The sequence below is a fragment of the Merops nubicus genome, unplaced genomic scaffold (genome assembly GCF_000691845.1).
Source record: "Merops nubicus isolate BGI_N331 unplaced genomic scaffold, ASM69184v1 scaffold37303, whole genome shotgun sequence".
In the NCBI taxonomy this organism is placed as follows: Eukaryota; Metazoa; Chordata; class Aves; order Coraciiformes; family Meropidae; genus Merops; species Merops nubicus.
In genome coordinates this window covers 41,310-55,805 of record NW_008601675.1, presented here as the reverse complement: position 1 = coordinate 55,805, position 14,496 = coordinate 41,310, and the positions used below count along the sequence as shown (strand labels likewise).

Below are 14,496 nucleotides of genomic sequence, written 5' to 3'. Positions count from 1 at the left end.
GTACGCTGACAGCAGTAACACAGTCACTCCTTGGCTCATGTATCAGGACACGTTGTCTCAATTGTTTGTGCCTTTCACAAGATGGCCCTAAAATAGAACTCCAGTTCTGATGTATGCAAAAGAACAATTTAAAAAGGATGAAAAATCCTATTTGTAAATAACACAAAGTATTCAGAGAGCCAAGCAGAAAATCCAGCATTTCATTTTAAAATAAAGCTAGAATTTAGAGGAAGATAAACCCCAAAACATTTACACTGAAACTTTATTTAGAATTCTGATTCATGTAAGATTTGCCCAGTGGTAACATCTACGAGTTAAACTGTATTCCAGCATTAGCGAAAGAATGTATTTTTCTCCTGTCTTGAAGAAGAAACACTCTAAGGTCAGCAACTGAAATTCAAGGTCAAAATTTCTTCTGACTCTTGTTCTCTTCATACAGGAGCTGGTTTAAAACACTGCTCTGTCTGAGAGCTTTTAGGTTGGCTATATCTTCACTTACAACAGGTACATCTTCGCTTTGATCCTCGGTTATCAGATCTTCACTGTCTGACAGAGTACACAGGAGTGTGTCATTTTCATAGGTAGGAAAATAATACCTGAAAGCAACAAGACATAATTACCAGATAGTCACATTTTCTGTTTGAAAGAGGCAGAGCATGTTTTTTGAGATGAAATTCTAAAAAGGGAAAAATGAAAATTGTTTTGTCTGGAATGAGAGTGAACAGCACACCCAAAAAATCAGCTGACATGAACATCTTAGAAGAATCATACAGAAAAGCTGGCAACAGACAAGTCCTTCCTCCTTTTTCTTCACGTGTATGTTGTCACAACTGATGCTGCAGATCCAGATTATCCAGAATTGTCCCACAACAAATGCTGAACTGAAGTGTTTGAGTTAGAACACTCCTTGTGCTCTGCCACCTATGGCATCATCCCTCAGATCTATTCAGCCTACTTGAAACCTGAACCCAGGTTTTGTTACAGTCTCTCTCTACTTGCTAGGTAGAAAACTAAAAGTAAACAGCCAGCTTGTTCTGATGCCTAGTTAGGGAGACATTATGCATGTATCTACACTAGACATGCAAAAGAAGGGGTTTGATTTGATTCCAGAACCCTATGTCCACAGGGTATCTTACTAGTAATACGTGCCAGACACCCAACCCAGCACAAACTGCATTTGTGTAGAGAGCCAATGGCTGGAAGACCTCGTGGGACAAGTGGGACATGTGAGATGTCACTGGGGTGCACAGACTCAACCTTGGTTCCACCAGGAAGGAACATGGTCTGAGAGTACTATGTGTGCCTTTCACCCTGTACTGCACAACTGCAAATACAGGCAAAATTGCAACAATAAACTTCTCTAGCATGCTGACTTGACAGTGCATCCTGGATACTGCTAGAAGAGCAGTTTCCCATGTTCATTTTAGCTTCATAAAGGACAGAGATTTCTAATTCTGAGTAGTTTTGTGACCCCTTATTATTTCATATGGGCCAGTACAGCTGGGGAGCTCAGGGCACTGCTGCACTGTTAAAAATTCAACTTACTCTTTTACAGACATTATCAAGTAACAGTATAAATGCTGGAAGAAACATATTTGCCCTTACTGAGGTTGATCCCATGTAGACCTGGCTGGCAGGAATGTAATGTGTTTGGTCTCTTCCATATGACTTATCAGTCCTCCTTTAGATGCAAATTTCTCCTGGCAGTTGTAGCAACGACAATGATGGATTTCTCTTCTGATGAAGTTCACTACCTTTACTTGCTGATAAAAGTTCATACCTGGGAGAGACGGTAGCAAACAAGCACTTGTGAAACACAAGGTTAATTTACAAATGCTTTCTTGGATTAAGCATAAATATTGATATGAATTTACTGAAGACCAGCACTGCCTGAATGCTCTAACTCAGCACATCAACTGAACAAATGCTTTGTCCCAGCTGCAGGGGAACTAGGCTTTCTTTCAGTGTAAAAATTGCAAATGCCTTGCTTCCTCTCACTTTACAGCAGAAAGCAAACACTGACTAAACAAAGCTTAATGCACAGCGTTCTAATTTGCAAGGAAGTATTAACAGGCATTCTACTACTACTGATTGTAATAATAGTTCCATGGCTCCATCAGGCAGACCTGGGACTCAGAGAGCGTATTTGTAGAAGCTACTCTGCAAAAGAATCCAATGGTTCTAAAGAAAATCGCACACATCCTTGGTACTAACAACAGCTTCAGAAAATTAAAGTGTTCTTGGCTTTCTTCTGTAAGGTGGCAGAATCATTTTCCATAACAGAAAAGTTAAATGTGTGAACAAAAATCATATCAATACAGTTGTTTTCCACTATTCTTATGATGTGGTTTTCTCCACACTAATGGCAAATGCTGACAATAACAGCATCTGTTACTCACCATGCTCTGACTTTATTTTAGGAAAGTCAAACCCATGTGATTTCTGGAGGAAAAGAAATGGAAAGAAAAAAACATCTTATTTCCACTACTTCTACTATTCCAGGTTAAAACAGCTCAGCTTTTCATAAATTAACATAGACATATGCATATAGACAAGAAAACATTAATACATGAAACAAACCCCCCAAAGTTTTGCTTCATCAGAAACTTTTGTACTCTGTTAAACTGCAGTGCTCCTGTTTATTAAATAGAATATTCATATTATATAAATTAATATTATTATAAAGACACTATAGTATTAAAGGTACTACCTTTTTATTGTCTGTACCAGCCTATACACTCACAAGTAACAGTTAGTCATACCCATAATGTAAAACTTGACCCCTCTGCATATTTTAGGGAGCAGATGCTGGAGATGTATGCAGTACTTCAGTTCTATGCTAAACAGAGCACCCTAATGCAGCAGCTGATTTGATTTTAACAAAGATGCTACAATCCTACTTTTTAATTCCAAAGTGATAAAAGAACTGTAATTTAAAGCAAGTCTCACCTGCATGTGAAGATACAGTTTTTCTGTGGTGTCTGCTTGTTGTTCACAGAACAGGCAAACTGCACATACAGGATGCTCTTCCCAGTCAGACCAGTCTCTTATGATCAAGAGTCAAAAAGATTAATTGTGGAAAAGAGAAGAGATATTTTGTGAAAGAGTATTTCAGATTCTGCACTAACAGCACTAGAACTAAGTCCAGAGAAACCGAATACTTTAAAGGGCTGGAAGAGGCTGTAGATTTATAGCTGGATACATGGTTAGAATCTGGTTTACAGTCTAAAAGGATTAGAAAGTCAAGAATAACTGAGCAGTTACTCTTTGGCAATTCCTGTGCAGATAGGCACTAAGTCCTACTTGAATTTGCCTGCACTAACAAATAGGATGTTAACTTCACTTTCTATCCAATTTGGCAAATCATCAAATATTATGTACATAATTTAGTTTTATAAAGTCTTTAAAAATTCTTTTATATCTTTCTAATCTTTCAATACACCAGCTAAAGACAATCATCAGGCAGAGTTCAATCTAAGTGTTATTTATTTATCAAATATTACTATTCCTGAAAAAGCAATAATTTGCATTTTCCCTGTAACTACTTCCAACAGTAATGGTCTTGCAAGTCTTTATAATGGGTACATAAGTAACTCTTACTCTTCTAGATTATCTAGCAATTCTCGGTCATCCTCTGACTGCACTTCCTCCCAGGACTTTCCAAATTCCTGTCGAGAAAAAAGAAAAAAAAATAATTCCTGGTTCACATCACATTTCATAGATCAGCTAAAGGAACATCTGGGGAGTCACAATCAACATCTAAAACACAGCGTTGCAACACTACCAAGATGTTCTCGAGGTGGGTATGTCATCACTGTCTTGAGTTTGCCATCACAAATTCTTAAACCAGCCAGCCTACCTTGCTTTTCACGTAGCATCTGCTGCTTAAACAATGCAGCTATCACACTTGTGACTTCAGCTGGCGTAATTACACCAGTCAGTGCTTGTACCTGCTACAAGGTCATGTGACTAAAAACACATGGTGTAAACTTAGGTACAGAGTACTCCAGGCAGGCGATATGAGCCACAGCGTAGACCTTCAAGCTAGACTCCAATTCCTCTTCTATCCTCTTCTCAGATGTGAATGTAAGCACATCTATTCATGGTGTTCTGTTTTTCCTTTTACTTTTTGTGTCGTTTATTTATATCTTAAAGACCTTCAGCACAAAGTATATCACAATACATTTGTGCAGCATTCAGCACAATGGCAAGCACTCTCAGTGTGACTGTGATATAAATAACAGGCAATAAAAAGCTGAAGAGCTCTGCTGAAATACCAGCAGTGTTCTTTAGCTAGTGTTTTTCTTTCCTCTGATTCTCCTTGCCTTTAAAAATAAACCTGAGCAAACTAACCAGTAATCAAAACAGTATTTTTGAACTCATACTTTTGATGGCTGTGAAGGACTCACAAAGATCATAGTTGACAATCTTGTCCCCATTAAAAAAGGCAGATAATAAAAAGATTGTTCTTCCATTTATTTCATTCAAATGTTCCAATAAACATATTTAATAACATCCTTCGTACCAAGCATTATTGCCTTCGTGGTTGTTTGGAAAAAGGAGGAAAAGATATCCGTCATTTAACAGTTTAATGAGAATTTTCAAAGCTGTTAGTGTCTATCAGGTAAATGATAAACAAATGTCTCTAGACAGCCCTAAACATAATGTCATCACATACTACAGAATGAAAATTCAGTAATCAATTCAGTGATGCTGCATGGTAGTGTGTAAACTCTCAAAGTTACAGGAGAGACTCATTAATGTCACCATGGCTGTGAGATAACATGAAGTCATTAACACCTCTCCCCACGTGTTCTCCCAGCTGCACACCAGCTTCCTATGGCTGCTAACGTTAACACCCTACCAAGAGGCTGGCAGCTCACACCCACTGCAACATTAAGATGAGTGCTCACAGTTTTTCCCCTTATCGGCTTGAAGTATATACATGCACAGAAAAGCATGTTCAAAACAGCAGCCAGTATTAAGCTTCACTTTTAATTAAAGTTGAAAGGGAAAAAACACACACAAGCATGGTTATTGTTGCTGTTTCTTTATGACATTTCTGTGAAGAAGGCAGAGAAGGACCTTGTAAGAGATCTCTGTTTCACTCGTCTATTTATACTCAGAGGAGGAAAAAAAAGGGAAAAAGGGAAAAAGCTAACCAGGTCTATCACTGGAAAACTGCACAGTGAATGGATAATTAGTGACACTGTGATGGAAGTGCCAAGAGACTGAAGCTGAGCAATTGGGTTTTTTCAAAACATTCTTAAAGCTCTTTCAGCTTTTAAAGAAATTCCTTTTTTTTTTTTTTCCTCCCAGTTCTACAGCTTGATGGGCACCTGGGACCAAGGGTCCTTTTGTTAAGTATTCAACTTCCCTTGCTCTTTCATCCAAGATCCAAGAGCTCCCAGCAGCCATCTCTAGAGATTCCCATGACATTCTTAATAAAACCAGAGAAAAAACGAGACTTGACATTGTTATTAGCTCCAACAGTAGAAAACGTGTAATTAAAAAACCAGCAGAAGTTGCTCTGTATCCAAGGAAAACAAACTTAAAAAAACCCCCACGCTTCTGTGTACCTCACAGAGAGGAGGTTCCTACAGATAAGTGAGCAGAGCACGTAGATGTGTGTGGTTTGATTTCGTCTTCCACAATGATGACTAAATGCACAGACGTAAATTGACACACAATTTATCTTCTCAACTTGAGCACAGTTTTAACAGTTCTACAGGGAGAAGGTCTGTGTGTTCCCCTGAGGCAAAATACCCCAATTTCAGAAGAAGTGCTGATATTGGAGAAACTAGAAACAGCAGCTGGTATCTCAAGCAGTTTTCCCCAAAGAACAGTTACTGAACTACATGCAAATGTAGTTCCAGCCTTGTGGAGCTTAGAAACCCCAAACAGATGCTGCTTTCCCCTGCAAATTTCCTCTTACTCTTCTTCTCATCTGCTTTACTGCAATCATTTGAATTGTTTTATATTGCTGCAGAACTTGAGATGATTTATCACATTGAAGAGATGGTCTTACCCCAACACTAGTTAATAGACATTGGATGAATTTTAATATGAAGCATTCCCTCACTTGGAGGATTTTATTAAGTCTTGAACTATTGTCACCTGGGGAAGGGCTTTCCTTTACTATTTTACAAAATACACACTGTGTAAGTCAAACCAGACTAAACATAAATGGTAGCGCCCATAACGAAGCATTATTCCCCTGCCCTACAAAAGATAATAATGATGATTTAGGGCTTGGCAATGAGCACAAGACATTATTTTTTTATCTTTGAGGAAAAGTAAAGGCTTTATAAAACAAGTTTGCTAGTAAGTAACAGGTACCACTTTCAGCCATGTAGCTTAGTCATAAGCACATTCATTACAGTGATATTGCAGTACTACAGATATATGCCATTAGTCAATTTGAAAATAACCATCTGTGATTCCTACAAAGGATACTCTATCCTTGAAGTGCTGCTGGTAACAATCACGTGAACACGTAAGGGAAGGCCGTGTCAGTATGGGTCTGCCTCAGGCTAGGAGCAGGAGAGGTTTAATCCTGACTTCTGTTCTTTTATGGCCTCCAGCAGGCACCAGAAAGTTCTTTCCTCTTCATTTCTACTTGGCTCTTTGTGCAAGGTGTGTCATGGGGCCACAGGCTACCACAGGCACAGAAACAAGAAAATTAGGGTGGAAAGTTTTGTTGGAGAAATGAAAAATAAGGTAACTTACATACATATCTTGGATGTATTGTTGCTCAGTTCTTCACCCTCTACTATCAGCTGGTCTTTTTCTGTCTATGCTTCAAGCCTTTCTGAATCTTCCATACTTACAGAATACTGATAAAAGATCTCCAAATCCACTGGGGAGGTGACCCCACTGCATTTCAAGTTATTTGCATAATTGCAAAACTCCCACTTCAAGCTAATGTAACTATCTAATAATAAACTTCTGATACTTGCGTATCAAAGAAGTCTATTACACATGCACACAACAAATAAAACCTCCACTCCTACAGCTCACATGCAATACTCTTAAAACAAACCTATGAGCAACAGAATATGCCAATAATATTGGGGTAGACAGATCAAAGCAGCTTGTAGGTCAAGACAGAAGTCATATAAAGTCTCAGAATACCAAAATATTTACAGAGGAACTTGCACTTACATTACTCATTGCTATGCTACCTTGTAAATTTCGTGGAGGGAATTACCAGCACACGGACATAAAATGTAATTTAAGTTATGAAAACGGATTCTCACAACTGCACTGAAAACACAAGTGAAGCCAAAAGCAGAATGAAGGGAAAGAAGAAGGGAGGCAAACCTACTGCTCTAAATGAAATCAATGGGAGCTTTGCCACCAGCTTAAAAACACAAGTAAGAAGTGGACAGAAGATCATGAGGCAATTCAGTAGACATTCTCAGGACACCTGAACAAAAAGCCTTTAAAACCTCTCAGTACAAAAGCCACAAAATAAAGGAAATTTCCAGTTCCAGCTTAGTAAGACTATTTTACTCAGTGCTTGGTAAAGATAGTATGTAATGGAAAATTTTTAAAAAAAGAACAACAATGTCTCTAAGATAAGTGTACTAAAGAGGTATTCCTTTAAATAGCCTAAGATCTAGTTGTTGATAGGAAAATTTTATGGTGCACATCCTAAAAGTGAAATGGGTAAGACTGTGATAATATTGATGCTTATCATTAGAGACCTAGTCTTATAGTGTCTTTATGGTGAAAACAAACTTGATCAAACAGGCACATAGAAAGATCTTTGTTACATTTTCAAACCTCAAGCTTTTTCGTGAAAATATAAAAAAAAAAAAATAGATCTGTAGGTCAAGATGAATTCAGCAGTGAATTTTTAAACAGTTATTTCAATAAGATACTTAATCCATGTCTGTGCCTGTGAAATTGTGTATTTTCCCTGGACATTTAGAGCAACGCAAAGCACGGATCTTAAAGACTCACTGAGAATTCAGTAAAGCTTGATAGTACATATTAAAAAAAAAAATCCTGTAGTAAACTGTGAAGTGCTGGGGAAAGGAAACAAAATCACTACATCAAGTCATTAGAGAAAGCAGACCTTGCATAATACCTAGAATTCACTGATTATAGACTCAGCTTGAAAAATATCCTATCACATTAACATCATCTACTGCAGATTACATATGTGCAGTAGAGAATAACATTATTTTTCCTGACGTGTAAAGGTCAATCTACTAATCCCCCAGTGAACAATTTAAAGTTCTTCCCCTCAATCTGTTTCTCCCGTGCAAAAACAAAAGGTTTATTAAAGACTACTTTGAAAGAAAACACTTCCTACTATGTAGGAAGTATCCTAAACATTTCATGTTAATGAAAAATATAATCTCATGCAACATTTATAGCAAATTATTTTATAAGTGTTTAAGACAGTTTTGGTCTGGTTTTAAACCTTTATTAAAAAAAAATAAATTCTTTTTTTAAAAGAAGATATGTCAGAAGTTCTGATATGGCTACAGTCTGAAGGGTGGGAAAGACTAGAGTAGAAACAGTCCACTGAGCAGAGAAGTGAAAGACAACTGAAAATGTGTGAAAAGAAAACATGGCTGTAGCAGAGCACACAGAGCCAGACAAAGAATTCTGAGTATGTCCCAGAAGAAGCACTGGGAGCACACTGGTGCAAACCCTGCACATGCAGACAACCCTTCCCAATTTTAAACATCCTGGTGGTTTGATATATCCTACCTGAATTGTATGTGCCATCCTCTGTCTGTAAAAGCAAGGACCCGAAAAATACATCTTTAAGTGATGCTGCTATGTGATCAATACCTAAATTGGTTCAGGCTGGCATAAAAAGTTAATCTGCAAAGTCCTGCCCAGCTTAACAGCAATAACTACAGAGGACCACAGCCCTGACATGAGCACTGTCCACTGATTGTCCGTGCTGTTTAAGAGTTCACACGTTCCATGGCCACGCCAGCAGCACAACCCAGACAATGCCTGCATGTAGTTCAGGACGTAGAGAGGCCACAGACCATTCTCAGTAGACAACATGGACAAGACCACCAGTTTTGGAGGAACTGGAGAGAGTGGGAGAGGTTCCGTATACAAATATTAGTCTGGCTGTTGTATTTACTTTGGCATACTCTGCTTATTAACATGACACAGCTGCTGTGCCTGCACTAACGTTATGACCTCCCTGCATGTCTCTAAAATTTCTGAAGGAGTATCACAGGTTTCTCTGTGTTTCTGGGCAGTTATCTAGCTCAATTTCCTGATCAAAGCTGGGACAGATTCAAGTCTGAACAATGAATGCAAATTAGAGACACAAGGTAATTTAAAGAGGCTACCAAGTTCTGAAAATGTAAACTTGCAGGACTAGCAGAGAAGAACCAAACTATTAAAATCACTTAATTACAACATTAAATTCAAGCCTGTTAACTTCTGAGGATGAACTGAATGCTCAATTTTGTTGAGAAGCTAGCAAAATCTACCCTACAGAACTTCACAACTTTTTCCCCACTGTGCAGCAATTATAGGTTGGTTTTTAAAGCAGCATATCTAGCAGAATATCTAGAAAAGAAAATAAAGGCCTGAGATCAGATGATTTTTGGGAAGGAAAGCATGTAGGATCACAGAGGGAATTCACTCCATCTTGGATGGAAGAGACTTGGCAGAGTGTTAAACATACAATTTTTTATTCTTCATATTAAAGTAAAACCCAAGGAAAGAAATTAAAGGGAAAAAGTAGGTAAAAACATCAAGGATGCTTATTTATAACCTGGATATAAACACATGTAGAAGGTGCAAAGCCTGGTTCATGTGAAATATAGTTATTTCTGGGACAGAGTGTAGCAGCTTTTGAAGCAGCTCTTATATTCATGACTTGAAGACAGCAAGTGAAAATCTGTTACACACACACATGCAATACACACTCTCAAAGGTCTGAGACGAAAAATATTAACAACTAGCAACATATACCTGCCTGGAGGCTAAAACTGAACACTTTTTCTTTCATCTATGTATCTTTCATTTTCCTCCTCTTTGCATTTAATTTATACTCTGAAGAGCACTTCCAGCTTAAGGTTTGTAGAAAACAAGCTCAAAGCCAATACCACTCAAGTTAGACCTCCATTTACTTCATTACCCTATCTCATTTTCCCTTCTGGTTATTAAAGCAGAGATTGAGCACTAATGACATGATGATTAGTGTTTCTTCAAGCTGCATTCTTGCATCTCTGAAAATCACTTCTCAACAACAAATGTTTACTACGCCTTAGTTTCACAATTATCCAGAATATCATACCACAAATGAGCATCTTTCTTAAGAGTCCTTCACTTGATTTTTGACCTTTGTACTAATTGCTGGTTTGGAATGACTCACTTTTAACAAGATATTGTCTGTATCACTCCAGTCAATTTACTAATTATTCATAGAACCACTTACCAAGTAATTAATGATATAAAATTTGTCATATTCTTTGTTTTTTGCATTGATTCGGCGATGCTGCTTCTTTCTCATGTGATCTTTAAGTGTGTTTTTGTCTCTGAAGACTTTTTCACAGTATAAACACTGCAAACTAAGATAAAAAGGTAAACACTTCAACACATTAAAATGAAAACAGTACAAGAGAATATCCTTAAATAAGCTGGACATATATACAGTAAGATTGATCCTAAATATGTAAGAGCAACCTAAATGAAGAAGAAAGTTTATTTGAAAAACAAAAAGTACCAGATAATCTTAGTTCACAGTAGAGTCAATCAAGCCCAGAGATGACAAAATGACATAACATGAAAATATAGATAATAAAAAAGTGTACTGTTTCTCCCACATGCAAATGGGAGAAAAGTCTGATTATCCAAAATTGTCCTGCCAGGGCACAGGAGGGCCACTGACTGGTCAATATGTGAACTTTTAACTCAGCATGCACTTATACTGGCATCCAATCCATGAGCAACTTTTTTTTTTTTTGTAATGTAGAGTGAAAAAAAACAAACTCTGAATGTGCTACATATCTTTAAAAACAATTTAAATTAGCTAACCAGAAAGTTTTATACTTTAAACTCAACAAGGAGGCCAAATGAAAGTTTGCTAGAGTGATCAATGGGTTTTGAAAACCCAAGAAATAAAATTTAGTAAATGTAATTATTATACATATACACACACATTATCTGAGAAGGGCAAAACATTCATTAACAAATGAGAATTTTACTACAGGATGTCTCCCAGAGCAATTAAAACAAAACAGAAGTGTACGTGCTGTCTTAAATTCTCTGTTACGACTATGATAAAATAATTGTTGTCTCCACTGTAGTATCAACTGACAGCTGAATGTTGAGCCTATAAATTTAGTGTTAAGTCAAGTTTCTTGACTCAGAGTTAGGCCTATGAGGACAGTAATCTGCATTTTAGCCCAAATGAGTGATTCTCCTTGAAAGAGATGATGGTTGTTTCTTTCTTAGCAGAGACGTAGCAGAGCCCTACCTTACAGGAGCACCCTTGTTTAATGGATGTAGATCCTGAACCTCTAGTTAGCCAAGGTGATAAACCATTTTTCTTGTAAGTGATGGCTTACATATCCTACCAAGATGGAGACAGTATCTTGGGCCATTTGAAAAAATTATCTCTGCAGGGGGATGGGAAAAATCTCTAGAAAACAATTTCTCATGAAATAAGAACTTTCTAACTGTGTCATTGTATCTTTGTATTGGAGATTTTGACTAGCAGCAAAAACAATTTGATGGGATAAATGACAGCACTTTAAGACACAAAACCTACAGATATTAGAAAAATGCCGTGGCTCTGAATTAACACGATTCCTTTTTTTTCCTTCACTCACAGATGAAAGCAAGCTTGATTGTATAGTCAGAAGGAATTTTAACAGTGTCTGAGTAAGGCCCTTCTGTGATTTCCCCAGGGTTTAAGATACAGACATAGAAGAAAATTATTTTCTTGCTCAAGTATTTGCCCCCACAAAAAGCATTACTATTGTGCCTATAAGCTCTGTACCTACACCCTGAAAAACCTCATACTGCTTCAGCAAAGGTGAACCCAGCATCCCCTCAGCTCTCACATGTGGAGCAGCAATTCATGACTCCCAGCTTCTTTCTACCTTCCAAGAACTGTTGTTCCATTGAGGCTTACTGTTAAGGAAGTTTTGAATTCTCCTTGTGCTTGCAGCCTCAAAACCTAAATAGTGCCTTGCTGGTGAATCATAGGTCTGATGGCAGAATATGTCTATGAATTTTAATGTCTCGTTTGTTCCACCTGTTAACAGCAAAGTGTTTGCTCTACCTGTGAAAGGCATTCTCAGGAAGAGTATGTAATGCATGTCCTCAGCATACAAAATGTAGTCATGCTATTTGCCTGAAACAAGATTTTTCTCCTCTTGATAATATTTTCAGGTACTATTCTGGCTATTAAGTCTTTTCTTAGCAGTAGGAGGAGTGGCCTTTCATTGCTTTGGAAGCAATTTCAGTGTGTGTATTAACTACAGAGAGGATTGGCTTTGGGAAACCTCCACTTAAATGAAAGCCTCAGGTCCTGCTGATAAAGAGTAAAGCTGCAAATTATCAGTGAGCATGGTAACTCAGTGCATTAGGCAACACAAATGATAACATAAAAGGCATTCTTAATACATCTTCATTTATGTAATAAGTTAACATGTGTCTTAGTCAGGCCAAATGCTAAATCAGAGAGCACCGCTGCCTCTTCCAACCTTTCATTATCTTTTTTATTTTCTCTTTTTTTTTCCAGATGTACAGACCAATGGATTCCAACTATACTTGGAAGGATATTTAATCTAATTTCCATCTGTCAGTTCTTGCAGATCTCACTGTTCTGTGTCTCTTCATAATTAAGCCTAAGATTTAGGCAAATTTCTCCTACAGTCTTTGATTACAAATTGTATTGAAATTAGCTAATAAACTTGTTAAAACTACAGTTTCAGTCTTAATGAAGTACATTTTCTGCTAGAGCCCTATTTATATTTGTGGCATACTTCACACTATCCTATTTATGAAACCCATAAAAGGCACTTTGATAAGAGTTTCTCGCTCTTTGCTGCCAAAGTTCTTCTCCAAAATTCCCCTTTTAACTTCTTCAGCCATCTCAGGTTTATGTGTTTCTGAGGCTGAATACACTTTGGCTTTCCCCTTCTGCTCTGGGTTGTACCCTGTGAGCAGTAGAGAAGGGAAGGACCAAACATCCCATGTTATCAATACACAGAGGGAAATGGAGATTGGCATAAGAACTCTGTATTCAGAGCATTATTAGCAAAAAGATTGTTATGATGAGAAAGAGGAACATTAGCAGTTATAAGAAAAAGGGATGTGCTATTATTGATGTCAGTGGAAACTGTGCAATGCATAACAACTGAAGCACTGTGTGCGACTCCATTTTTTCAGCAAACACATACTATTGTTATGTGATAACATAAATTGTTATGAATTGTTATGAAATAACTTTCAGTAAGTCAACAAAAAGTCTTCTAAGAGCACTCACAATAAACTTATGTTCTCTCTTTGTTTCTTCTTACCTAACCATGAATGTGGAATTCATTTTAACACAACTTATTTCCAAGATTAAAAGTAATATGACCTAAGTACATTAAAATAAAAGAAACCCACAAACAAAAAGCTACTCACTTGTTGAGCTTCTCCTGTAATACAGACAAAAACTCATAGCAATTCACAATGTTATCTGGCAGCCCAATGTTAAAAGCATGCTCTCTTGCCATATGATTGAGAAGGACAGATCTACAAAAGACATTCAAAAAGAATGTTACATATTTTTTGATATGTATGAGAATTATGCAATTACTGACTCAAAGTACAACAATTGCTCTAAAAAATGCATGAAGTCCAACATTAAATAAACAATAATAGTGTTGTTGTCACTGCTAGAAAAAAAATGCAACTTTATTGAAGCAGGAAGTTTTCAATTTCAGCAACGTTTCAACTGCTTTACCTGCACACATGAAAAATAATCCTTTAAATGAAAATTACAGAATAGCTTATTTTGACCCTCACTGTTATCAAAGCTCATTTACTAACTTGAAGAAGCAAATGACGTTTCAAACAACCATCTGTTGTGGTGAGCAGAGCCCGCCCTAGGCAGGGATCGGCGTGCGGAAGACCTCGTGGGCGGTCTGAGCTTTCCGTTACATCGCGAGATCTTAGCCCTAGGGCGGGCTCTGCTCACCACAACATCCATCTTAAGAAACATTCTAAAAATCCACTTGCAAGTTTGCTCTACTTCTGGTTAGCAGAGCAGAAATTCTTGGAAGCGATGTGCTTTTACATCAGTACTGCTTCACACAGCATTCACAACACAAAAAGCACTAGCAGCAGAAACAGTACTCAAAAGTATGCATGGACAAACATAATGGACGTTCAAATGACATTTTTCTAATAAAGATATACTAGTTAATTCCTTAGCTGTCCAACATTTCTAGATATCTCAGCTTCTGCTTTTGAGGACTAAAGAAACATCCAGTGTTGACACTGCTA

The 14,496-nt window shown here is 37.4% G+C and overlaps 1 protein-coding gene across 1 annotated transcript in view; it reads right to left on the bottom strand.

Moving 5' to 3' along the window:
* Positions 1–244: 244 nt before the first annotated feature.
* Positions 245–14,496, bottom strand: part of ZNF277 (zinc finger protein 277) — a 32,115-nt gene continuing 17,863 nt past the window's right edge. The window contains exons 5-11 of the mRNA XM_008938062.1: positions 13,633–13,743; positions 10,430–10,562; positions 3,601–3,668; positions 2,950–3,046; positions 2,400–2,442; positions 1,606–1,780; positions 245–596 (exon numbers count right to left, since the gene is read on the bottom strand). Coding sequence (XP_008936310.1) covers positions 404–596; positions 1,606–1,780; positions 2,400–2,442; positions 2,950–3,046; positions 3,601–3,668; positions 10,430–10,562; positions 13,633–13,743 — 820 coding nt within the window. The 3' untranslated portion in view covers positions 245–403. The remainder of the gene's footprint in view (positions 597–1,605; positions 1,781–2,399; positions 2,443–2,949; positions 3,047–3,600; positions 3,669–10,429; positions 10,563–13,632; positions 13,744–14,496) is intronic.